At 35.3% G+C, this 26777-nt stretch overlaps 1 protein-coding gene across 1 annotated transcript; it reads left to right on the top strand.

Annotated features, from left to right (window-relative positions):
- Window positions 1-16997: 16997 nt before the first annotated feature.
- LOC133874768 (amine oxidase [copper-containing] zeta, peroxisomal-like) lies at window positions 16998-25850 on the top strand. The gene is made up of 12 exons (XM_062312637.1): window positions 16998-17643; window positions 18445-18554; window positions 18669-18974; window positions 20329-20441; window positions 20551-20881; window positions 20978-21193; window positions 21288-21524; window positions 21896-22081; window positions 23123-23263; window positions 24179-24447; window positions 24790-24871; window positions 25436-25850. The coding sequence occupies exons 1-12, from the start codon at window positions 17373-17375 to the stop codon at window positions 25568-25570; spliced, it is 2397 nt and encodes a 798-aa protein (XP_062168621.1). The 5' UTR covers window positions 16998-17372; the 3' UTR covers window positions 25571-25850.
- The last annotated feature ends 927 nt before the right edge of the window (window positions 25851-26777 follow it).

The raw sequence follows: 26777 nt of genomic DNA, 5'->3' as shown, positions 1-26777 counted from the left end.
TTTTATTAGCTATGTTTGTTGGTTGGGTGTGAATTTTGGAGATGGAAAATGTGTTGAAGACGGGTTTCGTAGAAGAAAGATTGCCATTTTAAGAGTTTTAGCTATATGTTTGAGATAAAATAAGACCAATGTTGTTTTGATAGGATCATATTGCTTTCTGCTTTGGGAAGTTAATTCTAGGTTGTGCTTGATGGTCCAGCAATGAATCTCCTTGCTTTTGCTTATGTTTAATGCATCTTGGGTGTTTGGTTTGCTAGTTAATGACTTTGGCCTTCTAAAATGTCTGTGTAGTTTATACGGTTCATGTGCGTGCAGGTTTATGTGATCCTTTGCAGAACCTTTTTATGAACTCCTATTATAATGAAGTGTTTTTGTTTGTTGTCAGTAGTCACTGCTCTTGTCAAGTAATGGTGTGATGAATTTCAAGCCGTGGTTATTATTTCTGGGTCATTGACAGAATTTGCATAATGTAAATGCATCTCAATTTAGAGTGCTCTTTTTCGCCCATGCATCTAGCTAGGTTTGTGTGCTCCTCTAGTGAACTGATGCCAGTGAGGCATTTTTCTGAACTAATCCTGCTATATCATTTGGATCCAGCTTACGTCCGGTTGAAAAACAATTGGACATCCCGATTTAAGAGCACTATATTTAAGATGAAACGACATGGTGGAGGGTTGGTAAAACGTTGGAGGCAAATGCTTAAGTAGAAGACACTTTGATGTCGTTTCAAGGGGAAGGGAAAAACACCTCCGTTCCTCAACTTCTTCCTCTCAATTCTCACCTCAAAAACCCTAAGATAGAGTTGACTATCTTCTTCTTCTTCGTCTGTTGCTGATTCGTGACACAAACTGACAATGATGTAGCTAGGGTTTTTGAGGAGTGAATTGAGAGGAAGAAGTTGTCGAACGGAGGAGTTTTCCCCTTCTCCTTGAGACAGCATGAAAGTGTCTTTTGCTTAAACGTTTGCCTCCAATGTTTTACTAGTCCTCCACGACGCCGTTGTCTTAAACATAGTTCTCTTAAATTGGGACCTCGCAGCGTAAGCTGGATCCATATCATTTAACTCTAAGGTGAGAATTATTTTTGATTTATTTACACCTTTGGTAGGCTTAGGACTTTGGCGCCTGGTAGTTAGGGTTGTAATTGAGCTTAATCGGCTCAACAAACACATTTTTTAGCTCAAGTTCGACCAACCAAGGTCGAACAAATCTAATGAGCCACTATGTTTAAGTTCGACCAGCACAAGCCCGAGTCCCTTTTTTCATTTTCTCAAGGCTAGCCAAAACCCTAGGTTTGAGCTTAGCAAAGAAAGAAAGACTAATGCTATTCTTTCATACCAGTTCAATTTGTGGTTGAAACGGAATGCCTTTTAAGACATGTTACGTGGAGAGTAGTTAAAGGAAAAAAAAAAAACCAAGTTAGAAAAGAAGAAAGAGAGAAAACAACTGCATATATTAGTAGGGGATTTTATTTTTTTTTTCAACTTTTTTAATTGTTTTATATGGCTGAAAATATTTGGAAGCAACAATCATAAGCTCTTCCCCTAAAAAATTTCAATTTTTAGTCTCTGCCTCATGATCTATACTGCTCCAGTGGCATTGACATTATTGCCACCTTGCGTCAGCCCTCCGCATCTGGAGCTTCTGCTTCAATGTGCTGATGATTGAAATTGAAAGAGGCGACCAGAAGTATCCATTGGCCTACTACAACTTTGTGAAGACAAGGCCCTGTTTGGCAACCTCTCCTCTTCTGGAATCGGATTCTCTCCATTTCAATTAGCCGGTTGACTGTAAGGATTGTGTTAAAAACATCTAAGGTTTACAAATTGCCACCTCATTTAAAAGTCCATTAACGTTTTCTTATAGCAAACTTGACGTTCGTTAGGTTTGGTAGCTGCCATCTGGAAAACAAATGCGAATGGGAAAAGACAAACAAGAGAATAGAAAAAGACGAATCCCCTTCACTTGAATCCCTCTTATCTCTCTCTCTGTCTCTAATCTGTGAACTACTCAGAAAATGAATAAATAATAATCTATGAATTAGTTCTCTCTCTTTCATCTCTTTCATGGCCGGAATTGATTATCCTACGAAACCAAATATCATCACCACCACACCTCTAAAGCTCTTTGGCTTCAACATCCGAACGTTTTAGAAGAAAACGACTAGGGTCAACGTTAGTGATAATTAGTGAGCACAATCTCCAAGGCTTTGTGGGGAAAGAAGTCACACACGTAAAGGAAAAGAGAAACGAGAAAGAGACTGAAATTTCTAAAGAGAATGAGAAAGAAGGGGTTCATTTGGGCTTTTACTCTTCAAGACGACAATTTTTTTTTTTTTTAAATGACTTTTTAGGGTTTGGAAGTGTAAGTTTTACTATTCTCTAGTGTTTGGAAGATGTCAGCCCAGTGAGCAAAAGCTCATCGGAGTTGAGAGAGTATGTTTGCGGTTTTCTCAAAAACACAGTAACTTGTAAATACACCATTGTACATCAATGGAAGATGACTTTTGAAGATTAATGGCCCGTTTGGTGACCCTTTCCGCATATTTGATGTGATTTTTTTTTTTTTTTTTTTTTTTTAGTGGTAGTAAGAAGTAATTGATGTGATATAAAATAGAAAGAATTTATATAAAAAAAAAAAAAAAAAAAAAAATTTGTTGATGTAATATAAAAAGTAAAAAAAGTTTGAATGTTTTGAAGTTAATGTTTTTTTGGGAAAAGTGAAAATAAGAGAATTGGAGATCTGGATCCTCTCCGGTTAGAGTAAACTGGATAAAAGCCGGTTCACAGCTGAGATTTCTTTAAAGAAATCAAAGGTTAAAAAATTGCCACGTATGAAGCAATGCATTTAACGGGCGTCCAAAGCCCATGGTTAACTTTCTTTCATCCCAAAGTATAGACGCAAAGCAAAGCCAAGTTAACTCTTCCATCTGACTCTTTTTTTAAAAAGAAAAAAAAAAAATCTATTCCATTTGATCTGTTTCTATGATCTCCGAACTAATATTTTCTCTCTCATGGCTGAGATTGATTATCCTTCAAAACCAACCAAATACCATCACCACCACACCTCTAAAGCTCTTTGGACTCAACATCCAGAACTCAGATTTAAGCAAATCCACATTTGGGTCAACGTTAGTGATGATAAACCGTAGAAACGGTAAAGCAATTAATCACGAAAATCGGCATCTCCCTGAAGAGCACAAACTGAAAAGATCTCTCTCTCTCACCCTCTCTGTGTGCTCGTGCTTGGGGGAATCTTGCCAACAATTTCATTCAATGGTGGTCCAGTTTTTTTCCCCATCAATCACAAGTAAAGTCCCCAAAAATTTAGATGAGGCTATCTTCTTCTTCTTGTCGTCGTCCTTGATCGTTCTGATGATGCTAGACAAGCTGGCATCACATGATTAATTAATTCTGTGGAAAAAAGAAAATAAGGAACCATTTAGGCCTTGTTTGGAAGCCCACCCAAACTTGGACTTGTTTTCAAAATTACAAAGGCCCATGCAAATCCACATGTTTGGCCCACTATACCCATTTTTTTTTGTTTTGGGCTCGTTTTGCAAATTGTTTTTCTTGGGCTTTTGAAACGAATTCGTCAAACCTAGCCTGGCCCAGACTACGATGCCCAACCCACTTGAAATTTAGTTAAAATCAATTAAAGCTTGATTAACCTAACGGAATTAATGGTAACACTAGTGGTTGAACGTCCAAGCAGCGGAATAGGGTTGAAACGGAGTGGAGCTGGTTCCAGCTGCAATATGTGGTGACGCATATCCATTGTATGCAATTTTATTTTATTTTATTTTATTTATTTATTTATTATCATAATCGTCGACCTCAATTCAATCATTGAATCACGGAAGTTCAATTGTTGAGCCGTTGCAAAAACGTGTCAAACCATTGCCTATTCGAACACATGATTTGAGCAAGCAGAATTTAAAACCCAAGAATCTGTATTTGAGGAAACTGAAAGAAGATATGCGTTAATTTTATTGTTATTGAACTCGTCATTGCAACACTAATTGAATCTGCAGAACTTTTCTTATTCTTTTTATCTTCCAAATCCCTTTTTAACATCCTGCAAAATCTTTTGTAGTGTCATTTCTTATGATAATAATGGCACTTCACATATTTTACATCTGACCGAGATTCTTCATCCCTTGTTGATTGTTGTTTAGACCAATACTACCTATCTCTGTCATTCTTCCCCTTAGAATTATCCCTTATGTGCTTTGGTTAAGACATCGCCACAAGACCATTATCCTGATTATTGACAAGTTTTCTTCTTATCTCATATGACAAAAGAGCTCTGGTCACGTCTTCCAACTCTAGAGTTTCTTCCTTATACAATAATGTAGTAACCAGGTGATCATACGAAAGTAGAAGCAATGCCAACAGAAGTATTGCTTTATCTTATTGGTCAATCTTCATTCCGAAGTTGAACAATTGTGTATTCAACACGTTAAACTTGTTGAGGTGTGCAAACATATATGTATTTCCCTCCATTTGTAAACCATATGATTGTTTCTTCACGTATAACTTATTTGTCAGAGTTTTGCGTCACATATACACACTAATTTCAATGAAATTGGCAAATTGTCTTTGCATTTTCTTCTTGAATCACATTATTAATAAGTTCACCCGACAAATTAAGACGGATTGCACAAGCAACTTTGACATCCATCTCTTCTCACTCATCATCATCCATCTTCTAAGATTTCTTCATTTTTCCAATAACACTACGTAGACTCTTTGCATAAATCAAAATATATTTTACCCTTTTTTGCCAAAGAGAGAAATTTTTCTTATCATAAAACTTCCCATCTTCGTACTTGGTGCTCTCCACATTTACCGCAATTGTCAATCTGCATACCGAAACTGACTTTGATATCACTTATGAAAAAAAACTACGATTACAATAAATAAGACAAAACAATCGCATAGGTAGACCAAGATTTACGTGGTTCTCTCAATGTGAGTATGTTCATAGGCGGAACAGAAGCAATCATGAAAAAATTCACTATAAAAATAAAAAAAATAAAAAAATAAAAAAATACAAAATAGTGGAAAAAAGAAATTCAAAATTCAAAGTCCCAATAAATGCTACTTTGATTTATGTTTTAGTGTTGTGGACTTCATAAGAAGGCAATTAAGTCCGTCGACACTCTCGATCTCCTTAGGAGAGAAAATTGACTGGACCTTAACAGACTTGATGTTCAAGTCACAAACATCCAGAAGGTGGACTGTGGTCCGTGGAAAACGTTCGACATCGCTTTCAAAACGAACAGATCGAGTTCCACATATCGTAACCATCACAACTTCCCAACAGGTTTTTTGTCTTCGTCAATGGCAGTCGATCACCAGTCACAGCAACATCGATCGATCTAACACAATTAATCACCATTTAATTTTCTCTTAATTTGGTTTTAATGAGCATCTAATTAATACTTGCACTTAACGTTATTTTGAAAGGAATATTGTCATATTCAAACTTAATTTGTTTTGTACCACACGTAACTCGATCGATCTGCACATAAATTTTTTTTTTAAAAAAAAAAAAAAAAAAAAAACCGACGACGAATAAAATGCATAATAATGTCCGTAATGACATGATGACGACGACGACCTGAAACTGGTAGGAAACTAAAATTACAGGAATTATTATTGAAATAGGGTTCATCCTTGAAGTGATTTTTCAACTTAATTCTTCATTTTCCAAGACCCAACAAGACATACTCAAATTCAATAATAGATGGCTCTGGTCTGGATTTTCGACAGGTTCATAAGTCAAATGCAACAGGTACTACTACTTTTAGCTTCGGGGGGGACCAACATGTACATATCTGTCTCAATCCAATTGTTGGTGCCACTTTTGCATGAAGGGCTACGTAATTTGTTCGCAAGGGCCTCAAGATTGGAGATATTCCTTCTATGGCAGCAGTAATTATTATTATTATTCTTATTTTTTAATATATATATGATGAGATGAGTTAATTCCCACTACATATATGAGTGACTCGTTGAGAGTAATATATAAACATATATATATAGGTGGTGGGTTTTAGCAAAGGCAGAGGTGGCTGCCGCCATCATGGGTCAGGCGGCCACAAGTGGCTACCACGTCAGGTGTTTTTTTTTTTAATTGTTTTTTAAAATTTTATTTTGAAGAGTGTGTTAGTGACAGTGGTACGTTTGAAAATTCGTTTGGATAATTAAATATTTGAGAAGAGTTTCAACTAATTCTGATAAGTTTGCCAGATCAAATTCTAAAAGAATTGAATCCTGTAAATTCCTAATTAATCTAAGTAAGATATTGTTATTGATAATGATACAGAATGTAGACCAAGTCTTAGACAGCATTTGTGTTCAACATTCCTCTAGAGGACATCATGTCGGCCATGCCATCGGATCAAATTTTTAAAAAAAAAAAGAAAAAAAAAATTATTCTGTTACTTTCATTAATGGATTATGGAATATACCTTGGGCTCTGTCAATGGCTCAATAGCACATGCAAGGCCAAATCTTAGAAATCTAGCTATATGAATAGTGATACATGTATTGGCTGTCCAACTTCACTTCTAGATTCAACCACTAATTATCCTAGCTAGATTTACTCAATTTACTTCTAACATCATTGTTAGGACAGTTAACTGCACGTTGGTAGTTCAATTAAGAAGATAAGGTAGCTAGTGACTCGTTTGAGATATAGATAGAGAAAGCTCTTATGTCTAAGTTAGTGAAGTATATGAAAGAAAAATTCAATAAGCAAGAGGGTGAAAGGAGAAAATTGTGCATGCCTAGAATAGAGTCTATCATCTTTACTTATAGGACTAGCTATTGTTATTATGGTAATTAAGTGAGTTTGATATGGCAAGGATCGAAAGTCAATGGTCTGATATGGACGGTGATAAATTTTCAAACATAAATAGGTAAGATTGTCAATGAGGAGATACCCTTTCTTTTATGGTTCCTTACCACATGTCCATTGGGCAGATGACCGGCGGTCAAGTGACTATCGTTCAGCCAATGGGGAAAATTCCTTTCACAGGTGGTAAAGAAGTTATTCAACAACCTACCTCACCCTACAGATATGGGTCGCGAAGAACCCTGACCCTGCGAAAGTGGTCACAAGAGTTCTTTACGACCCACCCTAGTGTGGGAAAGGTTGGATTGAAAGGTGGGACTGAGGACCCAGTCCCACCACCACCCATGGAGGGGATTTTCCTTACCGCACCATCCGTTCCCTTTTTTTTATTTTTTTTTTATTTTATTATTTATTTATTTAGGGGATATGCTAATATGACAAAGATGTATAAATGGAGAGCTGATTTGACAACTAATAATGCTTACATGGAGATAGTACACGCGGTGCAATGTGATTGAACCAGGTGGTTTTTTTGGTATACATGGTAACCAACTTAATAGAAGGGGATTAAAAGAGCGATTTCACATAACTAGAAAAGTTAAGGACCAATTTTATTACTTTCGGAAAATTTAATGACTAATTTGATAAACTTCAAAAGTATAAGGACCAATTTTGAATTTAACTCTAAAAAGATATGAAATTTGAATATAGTATAATCAGCCTAGTCATGATTATGTCAATTACCATCAAGTTTGCAACATATGCCTAATAGCATACATACAAGTCATCTTAAGTAGATTGATAAGATGGGGTTCCAACTTAGATTGTATCTTTTTATTTGTTTTACAAGAGAAAATGTTTATCAGAAGTTCGACAGGTAACAACAATGAAAAATATAGAGTAATAAGTAAAATTCCATTTTTCATTTTAAGTGAAACGGAGAGGAACCATTTTATTGTCAAGATTAGATTTTATGGAATCTAACAGTATATACATTGCTTACGTTGCTATGTCACACTACAAAAATTCTCTTATTCCTGGACGGTTTTGAATCATCCAAAACTAGGTGAAAACCGTCAGAAATCAATTCTTGATGATTTATTATGGACGGTTTGAAACCGTCCGAAATGTAGTTTCTAGATTCTTCTTTTCGTCCTTGTTCACGCCCAATCTTCTTTCTTGTATGCTCTGGCTTCGGTTTAGCTACCAGAAATCATCACATCAAAGCACTTAAAATAAATCAACAATAATCTAAGTGGAATCACAAGAATTTACAAGGAATTACCAACTGGAAATTTCCCACAAACCACCGAAAATCGCACCAGGAGTCACTGAAATTCGACCTACTGCTTCACCAGAACTCGTTCTTCGATCCATTGAAAATCAACTCCGGTCCTACCAGAAATCCATCAGAGAATCGGGCTTCTTTTGGATCTCATGGGTCTTGGGTCATCTCTGGTTCACGGGCTCATCGGAAATCTCCTCTGCTTCGACCAGGCTACTGAATCGCCGAAGGATCAGTCCTTCTGTCTCAGTTCTTCTGTCCCTCTCGATCTCTTTGTGTCTCTCAGAAATGCCTTCTCAGTCTACAAGGACAAAACAAAAAATTATTTTATCATATAACTCCCAAACCAAACCCTATTTTTTTGAAATGAAAAACAAAGAGTAATGCACAGAGAATCGAAGAGAAAGAAAGTGAGAAGAGAGTGAGAGAAGGGAGAAAGAGAGAGTGAGAGAATGGAGATGCTGAGAGAACGGAGAAAGAGAGATTGAGAAAGCTGTGAGGTGTTGTGTTCCACTTGATCTTATGAATTTACAGACGGTTTGGGACCAAACTGTATGGAAATTTACCTTTCTAGACGGTTTGGATCAAATCATCTGAAAATTTACATTTACAGACGATTTGTGACAAACTGTCAACAAATTCCACGATAGTTTTTAAAGAAACTATCGTGATTTCTTTTTTTACTGACGGTTTTTAAAAAACCGTCTGTAAATTTTTTAATTCCTGACACTTCTTTTAAAAACTTTATTAAAAATTTAATTCTAGACGGTTTTTAAATCCGTCAAGAATTGGTCTTTTTTTTTATAGTATTATTATTTTAAATTTTAAATAATGTGTCACCGTATATACCCTGAAAAATCGAATATAAACCGTGAAATGATTGAAAAAGTACAAAAAGAAAGATTGTTTGTGAGTCAACTTTGCCTTTTGTTGCCTCTGGTTTTGGTCTCCTTTTCCTATTCTCCAGGGCTGACGTCTCCTCAGTCCTCAGTGATCTATGGGCTTCCTTTTCATTCCTACCGACCCCGGCCGTCATCCTTCTCTACAGTAAACAGAACAAATCAGTGTGCCACTTTCTGAACTTGGTTTTCAAAACATGTGCATGGCCACCTGTTTTCTTTTCTTTTTCCCTGCTGGAACACGAATTTCTTCCGATGTGAACATTCTCAGCTGATCATTTTCCATGATCGACCCTACCACTTGATCAGCTGACCATATAATATAACTATATATATATATAGTCATTAGTCAGAAGGTCCCTCCCCAACTTGGAGTGTATCCACTACCAGTCTACCACTTGGTTGATTTGGCATTCAAAAGGAAAACATGAAGTCCAGCTGTATAAACGCACATTCAGTGGAAGCAAAACACTAGTGATGGAAAATGGGTAGAGACCCAAATTTAATATTTATTAATTTGATGTTTCCACTTCTTTGTCCTTATCTCTTTCTTTTTGCCTCATTTAATTGTCTTTTTTTTCTTTTTGTTAAAGTAGTTCTTCAGTTGCACAATCCTAAACGAGAGGGTCAAGATCTGTCGGTGTTTAAATTTTCCCAGGGTAAATGTGTCATTTGCGATCACTCGCTGGCTTTTTAAAAATTAAATTTGACTGCTTTTAAGTTTTTCCCATTTTTTAAATGGATGGTATTTTCCATCCAATAAAGGGACATGCATTCATTAAGCCACGTCAACAATTTTTTTTTTTTTTTTATCACATTATATTAAAATAATAATTATTTATTTTTATTATCATCATCAGGCTATAAGGTGTTAATTACGATCATGATTTTACAAACATTGATAAAAGGCACAAAAGATTCTCACCCATTTTTTTTAAAGGGTTGTGATATTACACAATAAGATTTATATAATTTTTACACAACACATTCACATGAGTCCCACCTCATGTGAGTATATTGGTTAAAATATTTTTGTGTAAATATCATTTATTTTTTAAAAAAATCATTAATCCTTGTTGATAATATGAGATAAGTGTATTAAAACTGATGTGATGTGTATTTAAATACTAATTGTTGATTAAAAGGAAATCAACTCTCCGTATTTATAACTTTCATGTATGGATCTGTACTTTCAAAAAGTACGATTATTAACTTTAATTCTAGAATACTACTTAGCATATTTAAAAAAGAAAATAGGCGGTAATAGCATGTATAAAAATTGAGGATTACGAGTTAGGATGAAGCTCATCACCACAAGTGAACCCTCCAAGATGACATTCTCTCTCTATAAGTTTGGGGTTTTTGATAAATGGGCAAAGATGGGACCTAATAGGACTGCTTGCATGCTCAAATTAATGATAAAACCATAAAATATTTTTCATAAGAGTTGTCATCGATCATTCGATGTCGAGTGTCGAACGTTTGAGGAAAACTACCCTCGATCTTACGAGAAAAGTTGTCATCCATTGTTCGAAGTTGGATTAAACATTCGAAGACAAATTTTTTAAATATATAATATTATTATTTTTGAACACTTTGTAAGTTGAATATTTGGGATACCTTGTTCAGGCCGGCTCATTTAAACATGTTGATAAATTTTAAAATATTTAATGGGTCTTAGGTTTGTAAACTATTATTATTTAGAAATAATTGTCACCTAGAAATAGGGATGTAATTGAGCCGAGCCGAGTCGAGTTTTAAGATTTCAAGATTGGCTCATTTATGAGTCGAGCTTGAATTCGAGCCGAGTTATAAAATATGTATTCAAGCTCGACTCATTTAAAACTCGGGAGAGCTTGATCAAGTTCGAGCTCGTTGAGAATGACATTCGACCCAAGCCGAACCGGGTTACTTGATAAGCTCAGCTCAACTAGAGCTCAATGTAGGCTGTTAAATTTTTCAATGTGTGATCAAAGCGGAGTTCAAGCCCGAGTTTGTGAACAACTTCCATACTAACTATTAATAACTTAATATATTAGTTTAACAAACTAAATACTATTATCAAAGTATTATAATTAATATGTAATACAATATTTATTTAGCTAGTATACTATATGCTTATTTAGTGTGTGTGTATATATATATATATATCAAAAAATATATATATAATATACAAAAAAAAAAAAAATCGAGTAACATATAGTTAATTACATTTACTTAGTATATGCTAATAAATTAGATAATATGTTAGTTTATGAACTAACTAGTTAGTATGTTAACTAATACACACACACATATAAATATTAAATAACATATATAACATATATTACTTAATTACTAATATACATGCTTAAATTTATATAACTCATTTTTAGTAATATATATATAAGAGATATGAACGAGCTAACGAGTCGAACTAACGAGCCAGACAAGCAATCCGGTCGAGCTTTAAACGAGCTGAGCTAGCAAGTCCCTATCGAGTTTTGTCGAGCGAGTCGGGTATTTATCACTTACTAATCAAGTGGGTTTCAACAGCAATAAGCGAGTTTCTATAGTGTCGAGCTTGAGTTCGAATTGGGTTAAATCGAGTAGGTATCGAACAAGTTATCGAACGAACTGATTTATTTACATTCCTATCTAGAAAGTTAAAGAATGAGAAAGAGAAGAGAAACATAGAAAAGAAAGTAAGAGGGAAAGAAGAAAGAAGTCACATGAGCTCGAGAAGACCACGACAACAAAAATGTGTATCAACTTTTAATTTACTAAAAGCTGGTTACTACAAAACAAAATTATGCTTAAATAGACAATGGATTAAACCTTAGTGACACTTGAGTTGATAGCCCACTAAAATAACATAAACCCCAATTAATTAACATAATTAAAAGTCAGAAAATAAAATAAAATAATATATCAGAGTCCAAACACATGTATAATCACTGATCTTTATCTGGGTATCCCCGTCACCTTCCCTTAGTAGTGATAGATAAACTTCTTGAAGAGACATAATTGGATCCCATAGGGGCCATTATCTAAAGCAAAAGCATATGTAGATTTGTCTTCTTGTAGGTACTCGTGCGGGCATGGCAGAATGTTTGGTGCATTATTTGGACCTAATAAAGTTGCAGTGCATTATAAAATTACATAAACGAGTAGGGTTGAGTAGAATATTATTGTCTGGACAATAAGACTGGAAATTATAAATTAAGTAAATGGTAATTAATAATCTTTAATTAGTTAGTTAACTAATCCTATAATGCATGCCTAGTGAAAGTAGGTGAAGGTGGTCACTCACTTACTCAATATATAACTTTTATTAAAGCTAAGCATCATTATCAAGTGGATGCGTATTCTTTTCCACCAACAACAATTGATCGATACCGGCCGTCGGAAAGTTGACGTGATTTTTAAAATTATTATTGAATTTGAGAATAATTACTATTGAATTTTGATTTAATTGTGATTTTAAAAGCCATATCAACTTTGAGAGGATAAAAAGATAGTCCATAGTATTACTCTATAAATTTACATTACAAAATGTCCATATTTATAGAGATGTAGAGCGAATACAAAATGGTAGAGGCGATCAAATCAGATTTGAATGTACTCAAATCCGTTAATATATTTTATGGATAATTGCACTGTTGGTCCTTGGAGTTGACCATAATTATTTTTCACTCCTTATGATTCAAAAAGCTCATGGGAGGTCATCGTAGTAAATAATAATTACGAATCATTTCCTGGACTAATTTTTCATCCACTAGGTTAACAGATTCCGTTAATCAGCCACGTCACACCTAATAGAAAGTCGATACGTGTCCATTACAATAAAAAAATATATAAAATATAATAAAAATATAAATACTTGTTTAAAAAAAAATAATAAAAAAATAAAACAAAGGATTTTAGAGGTGGCCCGAAGGCCACCCCCAACTCCTAGGTGAGGCTGCAGCCACCCCTAGAGATGGTCGGGGGTGGCATGCGGCCACCCCCATTGGTTGGGGGTGGTTGTTGGTGGGCAGCCACCCCTTTGTATTTTTTATTTTTATTTTTTTAAAACAAATATTTTTATTATTATTATTATTATTATTATTATTATATATATATTTGTAATGGACACGTGTCGGCTTTTTATTGGGTGCGGCGTGACTGACTAACGGATTCTGTTAACTTTTGGATGGAAAATATATTCAGAGACTGATTTGTAATTATTATTTATTACGAGGACCTCTTATGAACTTTTTGATCCACATGGAGTGAAAAATAATTATAGCCAACCCCAGGGATCAACGGTGCAATTATCCCTATATTTTAATATCCCCTTAAACTTAAGGTGTAAGATTTTAGAAGCTTGAGTTTGAATTTTTTTTTCTTTTTCTTTCTTTTCTTTTCTTTTATGGAGATGGGTGGCAACGACAAAGTCCAAAAACTTACTGGAGGTGGTCAACTACGGTGATCGTAAATGACCTTTAACAACAATAGGCCGAAACACTTGTGCCCAACAATGGGCCAAAACTGGGAGCCAACAAACGGTTAAAATGAGACTACCTATAGATCTTAAATGGGTCTGAGTTTTAAACAATACGATAAAAGCAAAAAATTTGGCCAATAACTAGGCCTGGAGAGAGATTTGTCGGAGGAGGTGCATAGGGAGACGAAATCGATGGTGGATTCATTGCGCGGAGACAGTGCCAGAGAGGTGTGGGAACCAGTGGAGAAGTTGCCGAAGCACCCAATGAAAAGAGCTTTGTAACGAGAACAAAGTGAGGCTTCGTAAGTAGCACTGGCACATGACCTATTTGAAAAAATGCGCATCCAATTTAACCAATGAAGGTGGGAAAACACCTAATTGACAATGGATCTAACATCATTCTCTGACCAACGAGCTCACTACTACCTTCAATACGGAAGAATACTGACAAAAGAAGAAAAAAAAAATGGTGCAACACAACAGCGTGCAGAGAAGATCTGCAATGACAATTGGAGAAAGGAGAGAGCAACAATTGACAAATGTAAAATTGAAATTCCACAGGGTAAAAAACTTATGGTAGTCTATAGCTTTGATACCACGAATAAAATCATAATCAAGTAGAAAATAAAGACAATAGCAGAAATAAAATAAAATAGACATAAGGATTTTACGTGGACATAGGTTATAGATAAAGCCCTAATGGTTACGTTGTTACTTTTATTCACTTTATACACACCACATAAGATATCTATTTATAGGAAGATTGAGAGAATTCAAAATAGTAAGGGAGATCAAATTAGATTTGATTTGGTTATAATCAATTACAATCAAATCAAATCTCTTACATATTTTAACACTGATAATCACTCTTTAGATGGGTCTTAAAGTTTTTTTGATGTAATTTTTTAGCTTTGCTTGCCCTTGTGCTTCCTTATAAACACATGTTAATGTGGGCGGCTTTTGGCTTTTGGCTTTTGGCTTTTGGCGGTCTTGTTTTAAAGGTGTTGTATTATTATTTTATTATTTTATTTCTTTTGTTCTCGTTGAGTTCTTTTGATAAATTCTTATTTAAAAAAAAAAAAAAAAAAACCCTTATAAAAGAGGCATCTGTGAATGCTTTAAAAGATTAAGAGGGTTTGATTGAATACATGGTTTTTATTGAAACAAAATTAGATGAATTTTAAGTATCGAGATTTCTTATAATTGATTCTTCAAATTAAACGCAATTCCCATAGTTTCACAAACAGGGGGTTGCAATGGGCAAGTAGGCCTTGCACCTTTTCTATGGACAGTTCCCAATTTGTATACAATTCGTAGAACCAATTATAAAGAATATATATCCAAATTTTAAAGGATTTGGAAGAAAAAAAATATAGCTCTTTAAACTTTATCTTGTGGACGTAGGTTATATACCGAACCACTTAATTTTTTTGTGTTTATTTATTTATTCTGCAATATATTATCTTTCATGGTATCATGGCTCTATGCTAACGCCAATTTTTGATCTAATGGATTCTAATTTTTTATTTTTATTTCCTTTATTCTGTTGTCGACTTTGGTGTTTACGATGAAATTCAACTGTCCTTTAGTGTTTGTAGCGAGATCCGACTGTCCCTTGGTACTTACGGTGAGATTCGACTGTCACTTGGTGTTTTGCGGCGAAATTTGACTACCCCAAATGGTTTACGGCGAGATTCAATTGTTCGTTGCAGTCTTCTGGTTAGTTTTCAAAAAAAAACAAAAAATAAACTCAAGATTCACAAATAAGAGTGTTATATTGTAAATAAAAAGAAATAACAATAAAATGTAGCATTTTGGGTTTTATTTCGTGGACGTAGATCGTATATCGAATCATGTAATTCATTAAGTATATATATATGGAAATATAAAATCATTGATAACAAAAAAAAAAGAAGTATTATTGATAGAGTAATGTTTCTTGTACAATTCTTACACAAATTTTATACAACTTTAACTTTTTATTGTTATTATTATTATTTTTTGAATGGTCAACCGTAATTTATTTTTCTATACGTGGGCCTATATTACTCTTATGCTTATCACATTCAATACTCCGGCCATTTAAAGAATATTCCCAAGCAATTCTGGATGGGATTCTTTTAAAAAGGTTTTCTAGTATAGAAAGATAAAGAGGATAAGCTTGCATGGACAACTAATAGTTTATATAATAAAAATAAGAATTTAAGCTTAGGTGTATCTTACCTGGCTAAGGTACATATATTGGACTGTCCCTAGACCGACCTAACGTGAATGGTGTACGTGTGTGTGAAACAACAAGTCTAGGCTGTCCAAGCACGTGACATGTGTTGGTCTTCCTTAAACCTCAAGCATGGACAATTGGTTGATTGTACACATGCATGCAACCTAGTTTATAAACTTTTTTATAAATATTGCATCCATCCAACAATATGGATACAAATTTGAGTTATATCTGCTCTATCGAATAGTTGCAATTAGAATCGCTTATAAAATACAGTCTCAACTGGTAAAGAATCAATTTTTTTTTTTAATGTAAGACTGAGGTGTTATGCTTTGTAACCTGCTTAAATGACACATTTCAATCTTATAGACTATGTTGGAGGAAGTTATTCTAACTCAATTTAAAAGAAAACTCTATCCAATTAGATTGGGAAAAAAAAAATAGGAGATTAAACAAAGATAAACACAGAATTAGCATTTTAGAGAAATTGGAATATAAAATCTCATGTAAGCTAATTATCTTTCTAATGTGGAACTGAACTGTTAAGCTAATTATATACTGTGTTAGTTGAAGTTATTCTACCCGAGTTTGAAGAAAAACTCTATCCAATTAAGATTGGAAAAGAAATAGGAGATTAAAAAAGAAAAGGAAAAAAAAGAATTAGCATTTTAGAGATTTTAATTTGGGTTTAAATACTGTTAATGATCCCCCATTTGAGATTATCCTTAATTTCCTTGGTATCCTCAAAGTCCAAAGCTCAAAAGTTTCAAATTTGGCAATGAATGAAACCTTGACCGAGCAAAGGAGAAAAGGAACAACCCTCCTAATTTTGGACCTTTGCTGGCTGGAATTTATCCAAAGTCCAACCGTGTACAGAAAAAGGTGAGGGCCACGCTTTGGGAAATTCCAAAAGGGAAGTCCTTATAAGAAAATAACACGAAGCTTTGCTTGGCCTTATCACGCTAATATCAAAAAATATATTTTGTCTTCACTCTTCACCTAATGCATGTTCATTAGCATTTTAGCAGCATGCCATTGCCAGCAGCAGATCGTCCTATCACCCCCACCACCTACTTATCTTATTGCCCTGGCCCCAACCCCTTCCTAAGGGCCCCACGGACTTTTTTACACCTAGAATAATAATTAAAAAAAGAAAAGAAAAAGAAAGCTAACCTAAAGAAAAAGAAAAAGAAAAAGAAAAAGAAAAAGGAGCGATGCACGTGTATCTCGTCTATATAAACCCCCTTCCTATATCACTCTCTCGCTCTAGGCTCTCTCTGTGGAGCTACCCCCCCCTCTCTGTGTCTCTCTAGTGCCTCCAAATCGCTTTTTATTTCTTTCACAATTTTCTGTGTATGCGACTCTTGAGTAGTTGAGTTGAGTCTCTCTCCTGAATTCGTGGATATAAACGCATTATTGGTCCAAACAAGGCCCTAGAGTGTGTGTTTTTTTTCCTGAGTTTGTAGGTCATTTTTCTCGTTCTTGGACTTTCTTCTTCTACAGAGAGAGAGAGAGAGAGAGAGAGAGAGTTGGAGGAAGGTAGAGAGAGCAGGGAGACTAAGGTCGGTTGCTGTATGTCAGAGGATTGCATTGAGACCTATTGTGGCGGATTTGGCGAGCTCGTGAACCCCTTGCAATGGCCTCAGCTGCGAAAGAAACGACGGTGTCTGGATCTTTCTGTGTCAACAACGGCCTTCCTTCGTCGTCTTCTTCTTCTTCTTCTATTTCCAGAGCGGCGGCGTCGGCTTCGGCTCCGGTATCGGCCTCCGCCGGGAATGCCCCGCAGGATTGGACCGTGGCCTCCACCGAGCACCGCGATGATCAGCTCGGCAAGAAGGTCGCCATGGCGTCCATGATCCGCGCCGTCGATTCGCTTCCAGAACCTTCCGCCAATGCCTCTTCCAAAGGTTTTCTCTCTCCCCTATGTATCTCTATCTCTACACATATAAATGTGTACACACTCTTTTCTTTTTTGTTATTTTTGTGATAAGTGGATGATATTGGAGGTCGATGCTTGGTTAATGTGTATTTATCTCCTTAGTTTGTTTGTCGTTTGTGAGAATCTACAAATGTGTTTCTCAGGTTTAAATTAAGTGAGGTTTGTTTCTGTAATGTTTGCGCTCTGTAATTTTTGTCTTTTGTGAGCTCTGAGTAAATAAGAATAGTGAAAGGAAAGAGAGAAAAGCAGAGAGAAATAGTTGAGGAGGTGTAGGTATTGCCTGAGCTTATTCAAGTTAAAATAACATATCCATTTGTTTAGAATTGATTTCTACTATAATTATTCTCTACAGGGTACATTCTGATGTTCACATATGTATAGGCATTGTTTTGTATATTCTGTTTTTTTTTTTCTTCTTCTTCTTCTTCTTTTGTAGTTGCTATCCTCTCAGCCCTTGTTCGGGTCCATTCATTTCTTGGCGCTTCAATTGAATTTGCAGCTTTCTATCCCTCCTGATTGATAACAGTTGTTGATAACTTCTTAATTTCTAAATTGGCTCTATTCAGAATTAGAATGCTCCTGATTTTATCCTGAATTAGCATTAATTCAATGGTGAAGACGAAAAGTGATGCATCCTTTTCTATTTCTTCTGGATGTTCTTGAATTGCACGCTACTTGATTGTATTCCTTTGTTTCATTATTGTGTAAACTGCAAATATATTCCTTTCCACTTTGTTGATTGCTCAAGATTGTTGCATTGGTTGTGCAGGGATCCCAACCATGCTGAGGGCTCAAACAAGCCATCCTTTGGATCCTTTATCTGCCACTGAGATCTCTGTGGCCGTAGCAACTGTCAGGGCAGCTGGAGCCACACCTGAGGTTGTTAATTACACAGAATTTTTTCTTGGGAAGAGATGTTTGTATGTATAATAATGAGTTTACTTTTGCTTTTGAAGTGGTATACTAATCAATAATGAATATTTCCCATTTCAGGTCAGAGATAGCATGCGCTTCATAGAAGTGGTTCTGTTTGAACCAAATAAGCATGTTGTTGCTTTGGCAGATGCATATTTCTTCCCGCCTTTCCAACCATCTTTAGTTCCAAAATCCAAAGGTGGGCCTGTAATCCCCACCAAGCTCCCTGCAAGGCGAGCTAGACTTGTTGTCTACAACAAAAAGTCAAATGATACAAGTGTATGGATTGTTGAGTTATCAGAAGTACATGCTGTAACCCGTGGTGGACATCATAGAGGAAAAGTAATTTCCACGCAAGTTGTTCCAGATGTTCAGCCTCCAATGGTATACCCCTGTATTAAGTATTCACATAGGCTAAGATAATAACTTAAGACTAGAGTTTGAAATTCTGGATAACTTGTATTAGTGTTAAACCCTTTACTTATCAAAAAAAAAAAATTCTGGATAACTTGCAGTCAACTGAACTTTCTGCTGCTGAGGAACACACAAAAATCATAGCAACAGCATTGAAAATGTTGTTTTTCCCCTTCCTTCTCTGGTCATTACAACTTTAGATGCTTTTTTAGTTGAGTTTAATGTATGGAAGAACTATGTTGCTAGTATTCAAAATAAATGCTAAATATTTGACTTAGGAAATCATATTGCTGGAGTCTTTAAGATTTACAAATTTTGTATATGCCCACTATATTTATGAGAAACTGGGGTAGGCCTTCCTTCACATTCATTTTTTCTTATACATACGGTTTGTGTATGCTTCAGTGGGGAGGCAAGTAACTACTAGGGCTCTTTTATGGAGGTTGGGGTTTTCTGAGGTAGGTTGATTGGCGAAAGATTGGTTTTTAAGTTGGGGTTCAATTGTTTGATTTGGTTTAGGTTACTTCACGTTCAGTTGGTACTACATTTATTTTCCTTCTAACCCAACTTGTTTAACCAGTGGGCTGAAAGATTTCAGCTGTAAACCAACTTGCTAAGTTATGGATGAGCCCTGTCAGTTTGTAAGCCACTGTAATATAGAAGCCTGGAGGATGGTTCCCTTGTGCTTAATGTGGTGTATTTTGTGGGAACACAATGCGCGGAACTTTGAACATTGTGAAAGCTCGGTAGTAGAGTTAAAAGTTTTCATGTTCAATCCCTCTATGTTTGGATGGCAGCTCACAATACTCTTCTATTTTCTAATTCCTCATTTTTGTTCATCTTCTCCCTAGTTGAGTGTCTCTCATGTATACTCCCTGTGTACTAGGGTTACACCCCCTCTGTGCTTTTTAATAAGATTGAAGTACTTATTAGAAAAAGAAAAAGTTTGAGTTTTATATTTTCTAAACTTGAATTGCAGTTTGATAAGAGATAGTTTTGCTTCATATATTAATTATACCTCACAACCTGCTAGACAATTGTCGTATTAAAAGTCAACCTAGGTGCAGGCGTTGGATTTTCACAATTTTACGCTTTCTTAATGTAAATTTTACGTACAAATCCACAAAAAAGGATAAAAGAAAACCAGTTTGGTTGGGTTTTGTTTGACATGGTTTGGGTCCAAACTGCCAGCCAGTTTCAGGGTTGATCTGAAAAACTCCTTTTCCAGATCTAGCTGCTAATATTTTTCTAAAAGATCTTGTACTATGTTGATTTGTATTTCTCGCACACTTACTGTGATGTTATTTGGCTCAAAATTAATCAGGATGCTGTGGAATATGCTGAATGTGAAGCTGTTGTGAAAGACTTTCCCCCATTTATGGAGGCAATGAAGAGGAGGGGTATTGAAGACATGGATCTTGTGATGGTTGATCCATGGTAATTTAATTTCTTAACCCAGTAGTTTCTGAAGATGTTTTATGTAAATAAGTAATTAATTTGTGGCATGCTCTGTTGTTAACCTTCCTTTTACATATACTGTATGCAGGTGTGTTGGTTATCACAGTGAAGCTGATGCTCCTAGTCGAAGACTTGCTAAACCACTTATATTCTGTAGAACTGAGAGCGACTGCCCTATGGAAAATGGATACGCACGCCCAGTTGAGGGCATCTACGTACTTGTTGATATGCAAAACATGGTGGTGATTGAATTTGAAGATCGTAAATTTATTCCCCTACCTCCAGCTGATCCATTGAGGAACTATACTGCTGGTGAAACCAGAGGTGGTGTTGATCGAAGTGACGTAAAGCCTTTACAAATTGTCCAGCCTGAAGGTCCAAGCTTTCGTGTTAATGGCTACTTTGTCGAATGGCAGAAGGTAGATGTTGGTTTTCCAGATTAGTTTAATAATCTCTGTTGTTTTAAATTCAGAAACTTATACAGAACATCCTCTATTTTCTATTTTGGTTGACAGTGGAATTTCCGCATTGGCTTCACTCCTAGAGAGGGTTTGGTTATATATTCTGTTGCATATGTTGATGGTAGTCGAGGTCGAAGACCTGTGGCCCACAGGTTGAGCTTTGTGGAGATGGTTGTGCCTTATGGAGATCCAAATGCTCCACATTACCGAAAAAATGCCTTTGATGCAGGGGAAGATGGCCTTGGAAAAAATGCACACTCTCTTAAGAAGGTTTAGAATTTTTACTCATTATATTTGAATTTTGACATCTTGCTATAACCTCTGGCGGAACTTTATTGGTGTGAAACAAAACAACCTTTTACAGGGATGTGATTGTTTGGGATATATCAAATACTTTGATGCCCACTTTACAAATTTCACTGGAGGTGTTGAAACGACTGAAAATTGTGTATGTTTGCACGAAGAGGATTATGGAATTCTATGGAAGCATCAAGACTGGAGAACAGGCTTAGCGGAAGTTCGAAGGTCTAGACGGCTATCAGTGTCTTTTATATGTACTGTGGCTAATTATGAGTATGGATTCTACTGGCACTTTTATCAGGCAAGTTGAAGACCACATTATTTGCATATGAAAACTAGTTTGCTTGTGTTTCTATAATTGTCAATTAACCTGGAATGTCCCTTTTGAACTCAAAGTAGTTTTGTATAGTGAAATTATGTAGATGTTCATTGTATTTATAGTGTGATTCTATATACCAGTGGTACTTAATGGGTCCAGAGGTGATTAATAGTCTGCCAGATGTATAGTTTGACACATTTGTAACTCCACTTGTAAGAAGATTCAAGGTTTTCGTACATTAAAATTTCTGTTGGCCTATGAGCTACTTACACCTGTTTATCTCATTGTTTTCTTTGGCATAGTGGTAAAGTGGTTGTCAGCTCTCCTAACTTGTGAGTTATATGCTGTTACAGGATGGAAAAATTGAAGCTGAAGTTAAACTTACGGGAATTCTCAGCTTAGGAGCATTGCAACCTGGAGAAATCCGAAAGTATGGTACAATGATAGCACCGGGTTTATATGCACCTGTTCATCAACACTTTTTTGTTGCGCGTATGGACATGGCTGTCGATTGCAAACCTGGTGAAGCTTTCAATCAGGTGCATTGCTGTGAACCTCAGGGATTCTTTTGGGGGGTTTTCTTGTGTCTGATTAACACTTGTGTTATTCCATTAAGGCCAGTTTTGGTTTCCAATTGTGACAGTTTATTTAATCTCACTTTCTGCTGATGGTGGCAGTTGAAAATGAGAGGAAATAGATTGCTAGGAATGCCAACTGCATTTTATGATTCTTCAGAGATCAACTTAAAAACAATTTAGAATAGGGTAGTTTTCATTAATTCTTTACAAGAGTAGGATGTCCTTGTGATGAATGGTATTGCCTTCTATAACTCCATTCTCATGTATCAATATATTATAGGATCCTTAGGATGCTTAAGAATTGTTAAATCACCACTTGTCCTAAAAGCTTAAGTCGATAGAAAGTGGTAAATTTAATAATTTAATCAATACTTTAACATTTCCCTCACGTGTGGGCTCAAACTCCATTTTAATAGGTCAGACCCAACACGGGGAATAATTAATTGAAATAGGGGGTAAATGATGGAGTCAAAGTTCGAACTCCGGACCTTTGGCTCTGATATTGTATTAAATTACCGCTTGTCCTAAAAGCTTAAGCTGATAGGAATGGGTAAATTTAATCATTTAATCAATACTTTAACAAGAATTATGCTGTGGATCATCTTTTCTGTTTTTGTTTATTTGTGAGGCCATCAGTAGCTGCAAAAGAAGGTTTAGTGCACTGAAGCCATTAGTAGGGACGCATTTAAATTGACTATTCTCTATGTGACTTAAGATATTTAAGTAATAGAACCTTTCAAGCAATCTTTTTAAGAGGTCTGCAGAATGTTGATGTAGTCCTCAAAGATTTGGAACCTTTCATGAGGAATGCTAGTGGGTTAGTAGTCATTCATTCTCTTAGGAATAGTGGTTGAAAGTAACAAGGGCTTGCTTCCCAGAAATCAAAATATATCTAATGGATTCTTATCCTTGTTTAAGATACTCTTATTGAGAAAAAATCACGTTGCTTTTCTGTTGTTTACTTCATAGTATTAGATGTTTTCTTCCCCCGACATTTTGTAGGTTGTAGAGGTGAATGTCAAAGTTGAAGAACCTGGAGAGAACAATGTTCACAATAATGCATTCTATGCTGAAGAAAGACTACTCAAATCTGAGATGGAAGCAATGCGTGATTGTAATCCTTTGACTGCTCGCCATTGGATTGTAAGGCATCCCTATCCTGGTTTTAGAGCTGCACAATTTGTTACTTTGTGTTATTATGTGAGGGAACTACAGCTCGTTCTTCTTTTTGTCTGAATTCCATTAATTGTATGTCATATATATGAGCTCTTTCTTAATGAAATTCTTACTTATCAAAAAAAAAATATATATATATATATATATATATATATATATATATATATATATATGAGCTCTTTCTAACATTATATGGAAATGGTATATATTTTATTTATTGCAACGTAAAATTCAATTTAATCTTGTTTTCCTTGCTTTCAAAATGAATTTATTTCTTGTCTCTGTGTAGCAACATATAATCTGTAGGATTTTGAGAAATGACTTCACCTCATACTGGTTTATGTTTAATTTCCTTAAACAAAGTGTGTGAGCCATTTTGAGTGGCCAGAGGACTACCCATTTACCCTGAAAACTGATTGGGCTTAACCATCTCTAATTTGATGGCAAGCCCAGGTGAAGCCTTAGTTGGCCAGCCTAAAGTAATCGGTTTTAGCTTTAGGTACTACCATATAAGAATATGTTATATATTGCTGGAAAAAAATGCAAATATTTTAGTCCGGTTAATTGATTTTAGTATTTAAATTAATAGCAGGTAATAGCAAGGTATCAGGTGCAAATATTGTCATAACAAATGCTTGTAAAATATTTTAGTGATTAAACTCTTGGTAATACAATATAATGGCAGGGTATCAGGTGCAAATGTTATAGCAAATGCTTGTAAAATGTTTTAGTCTGGCTATTTGATACAGTGAAATTGAGGTTTGTTCGCACTTCGTAGAAGTCGGGCTGACCTAAAATGCCTTAAAATGCTCTCTTGCATCCCCTTGTTTTAGAGTTTTTGTAGTTCGTTTATTTGAAAATATGTACAATTTTAAACTCCAGGTAAGGAACACAAGAACTGTCAATCGCACTGGACAGTTAACAGGCTACAAGCTCGTACCTGGTTCAACTTGTTCACCATTAGCTGGTTCAGAAGCCAAGTTTTTGAGAAGAGCTGCTTTCTTGAAGCATAATCTTTGGGTTACAGCATATGCTCATGATGAAATGTTTCCTGGAGGAGAGTTTCCTAATCAAAATCCACGTGTTGGTGAAGGATTGGCTACGTGGGTTAAGCAGAACCGACCTTTGGAAGAAACAGATGTAGTTCTTTGGTTGGTCTCGTCTCTCTTTGGTTCTTCCTTGCTATTAATATCATGTCACTTGTTGCTGCTTTTCAAATCATTATTAAGATTATGTGTCTCTAAACTTTGTCCCCATTTTATTTTTTGCTTGCACTAAATTTCCTTTCTTCCTATAAAAGTGACATTTTCTTTAAATGTCGCCAATGCGTTCAAGCATGTAAACTTAATTATGGTTGTAGTGGTATCATCTTTACATTATATGATTTTCCAACTTTTTTTCGTAACTCTTCTCATTGCTGTTGGCTGCATTTCACCATCATGGCTTGATTGCAATTCTTTCTACGAGTTAATAAGTAATTTCGCTAAATGCAGGTATGTATTTGGAATCACACACGTCCCTCGGTTGGAAGACTGGCCTGTTATGCCGGTGGAGCACATCGGTTTTATGCTTATGGTATTCACTGGTTAATCTTACTATGCATGTTTTTTCTGCATTGCCCTTGAGAATTTACCTAATTGTTTTCAGGGACATGGGTGTGGTCTTTTCATGTGAGTAGGACGCTGAATTTTTGTAGCATTTCTCATAAATGAGACTCTTGATCTGTGAATTTAGCCTACGACTTTCAAGTTCTCCTTGCACTTAGGGCTAAAGCCCCTATTAGTGTAGATTGTTGTAAAAATAGCATCTTATTTTCAATAAAGTGATCTGAATCCAAGCCTATGAAAGTAGCCAGTTTCTGATCATTGTATGCAGCTTTCTTAATTAGAATATATTGCATCTACAACTCTACCTTACTCTAGAAATACTTCGATTATCATCGCAAAAGATGATTCTTCACTGACTTTTGCTTGTATATTCACCATATCAGTTTGTCTATGCGGAAATCATGTAAGGTTTTTGATTTTGTTTTTCAAAACCGCACATTAAAGTGTTAATCAACTTTCTAATCATACCTCTTGAATTGTCCTTTATGCGTTTCATACGCGATACTGATTCTGATGATGTTTGTGGGTGCAGCCTCATGGGTTCTTCAACTGCTCTCCTGCAATAGATGTTCCTCCCAATGCCTGTGAATTGGATGCCAAAGACAATGATGTCAAGGACAATGGGGTAGCGAAGCCAATTCAGCCTGCATTGCTGGCAAAGTTGTGAAGGGATGTTACTTCCAAATCAAAATTTTCTTTTGATTTAATATAAAGATGCCATTACGGTGCTTCCCTTTCCTCTGCTGGTGCTTCGTCTTACTTTTCAAGTTAAGGCAATGAGTTGATTCTCCCCTTCCCCTTCCCCTTCCCCTTCCCCTTCCCAGAATTTGAATCAAAAGCTGTGCACTACTTCAATCTTTTTGTATGGAACCTCATTCTGATATTTTGATTTGTATTTGTACTTGATGATTATGGATTTAAACGCTGATCATTCAGTTCATGGAAAATTTTTCCAGTATTAAACTACATTATGTTTCAGACCATTGTCAAGCAGATGCATAGGAAATATGCTACAGTGTTCTTGACATTTACCAATTCAAATTTAAATTGACAATCTAATAGGATCTTCTAGAATCTTTGGATATTTTTCCAAGTAAATTTGCTCAAATCCCGACTTTTAAAGAGGATAAGATTTGTTGAACAAATATTTAGGATTAAGATGCCTACAGGTTTCTTTTTCATTTTCTTTTTAAAATTATAGGTTCTTAAATTATGTAAATTGAGGTCATTTCTTGCATAGTACAAATTGAAAAATGTTACTTATTAAAAATGTGATATCTTACCAATGGTAATTAAGTATATTTTTATCAAGTTCTTGAGTTTTATATCGTAGAAAGGCTTTGGGTAAAAAACTATCTTTCAGTTTGTTAAAGAATCAAATTTTCAAAAGTGAAGAAAAAACCTTTTGGTTTTTGGCTGCCTTAGTAATATGCCACAATTTTTAATAGGTAGTATTTTTTAAGTCGTTCGTTGCAAAATAAAACAACCTTAATTGAAATAATTTGATAATCTACAATTCTTTTAAAATTGTAGTGAATATGTAGCATTTTTTAAGTCGTTAGATACAACAAACAACCTTAATTGACATAATTCGATAATCTACAATTTTTTTAAAATTGTAGTGAATGATGAGTTCCAATACCTATCATTTGTACCAACCTGGTATTTATAATATTTTACTATATTTAAAAAGTGATAATACTCGTATGGTAGAATTTTAAAAAATATTTAAATTGAAAATAATGCTATTTTTTCCAAGCTCTTTTTATTCCCTCCCCCGTTCATGAGATTGAAAGATAGATGTTTAGTAGATTTTGTAGCATTGATTAGTATTCATAGATGTAGACCATCTCACCATCCCCATTACTTTTGTA

This window comes from Alnus glutinosa, chromosome 8 (genome assembly GCF_958979055.1).
Source record: "Alnus glutinosa chromosome 8, dhAlnGlut1.1, whole genome shotgun sequence".
NCBI lineage: Eukaryota > Viridiplantae > Streptophyta > Magnoliopsida > Fagales > Betulaceae > Alnus > Alnus glutinosa.
Note: the sequence above shows the minus strand (reverse complement) of the source record. Positions and strands in the feature narration are given on the sequence as shown.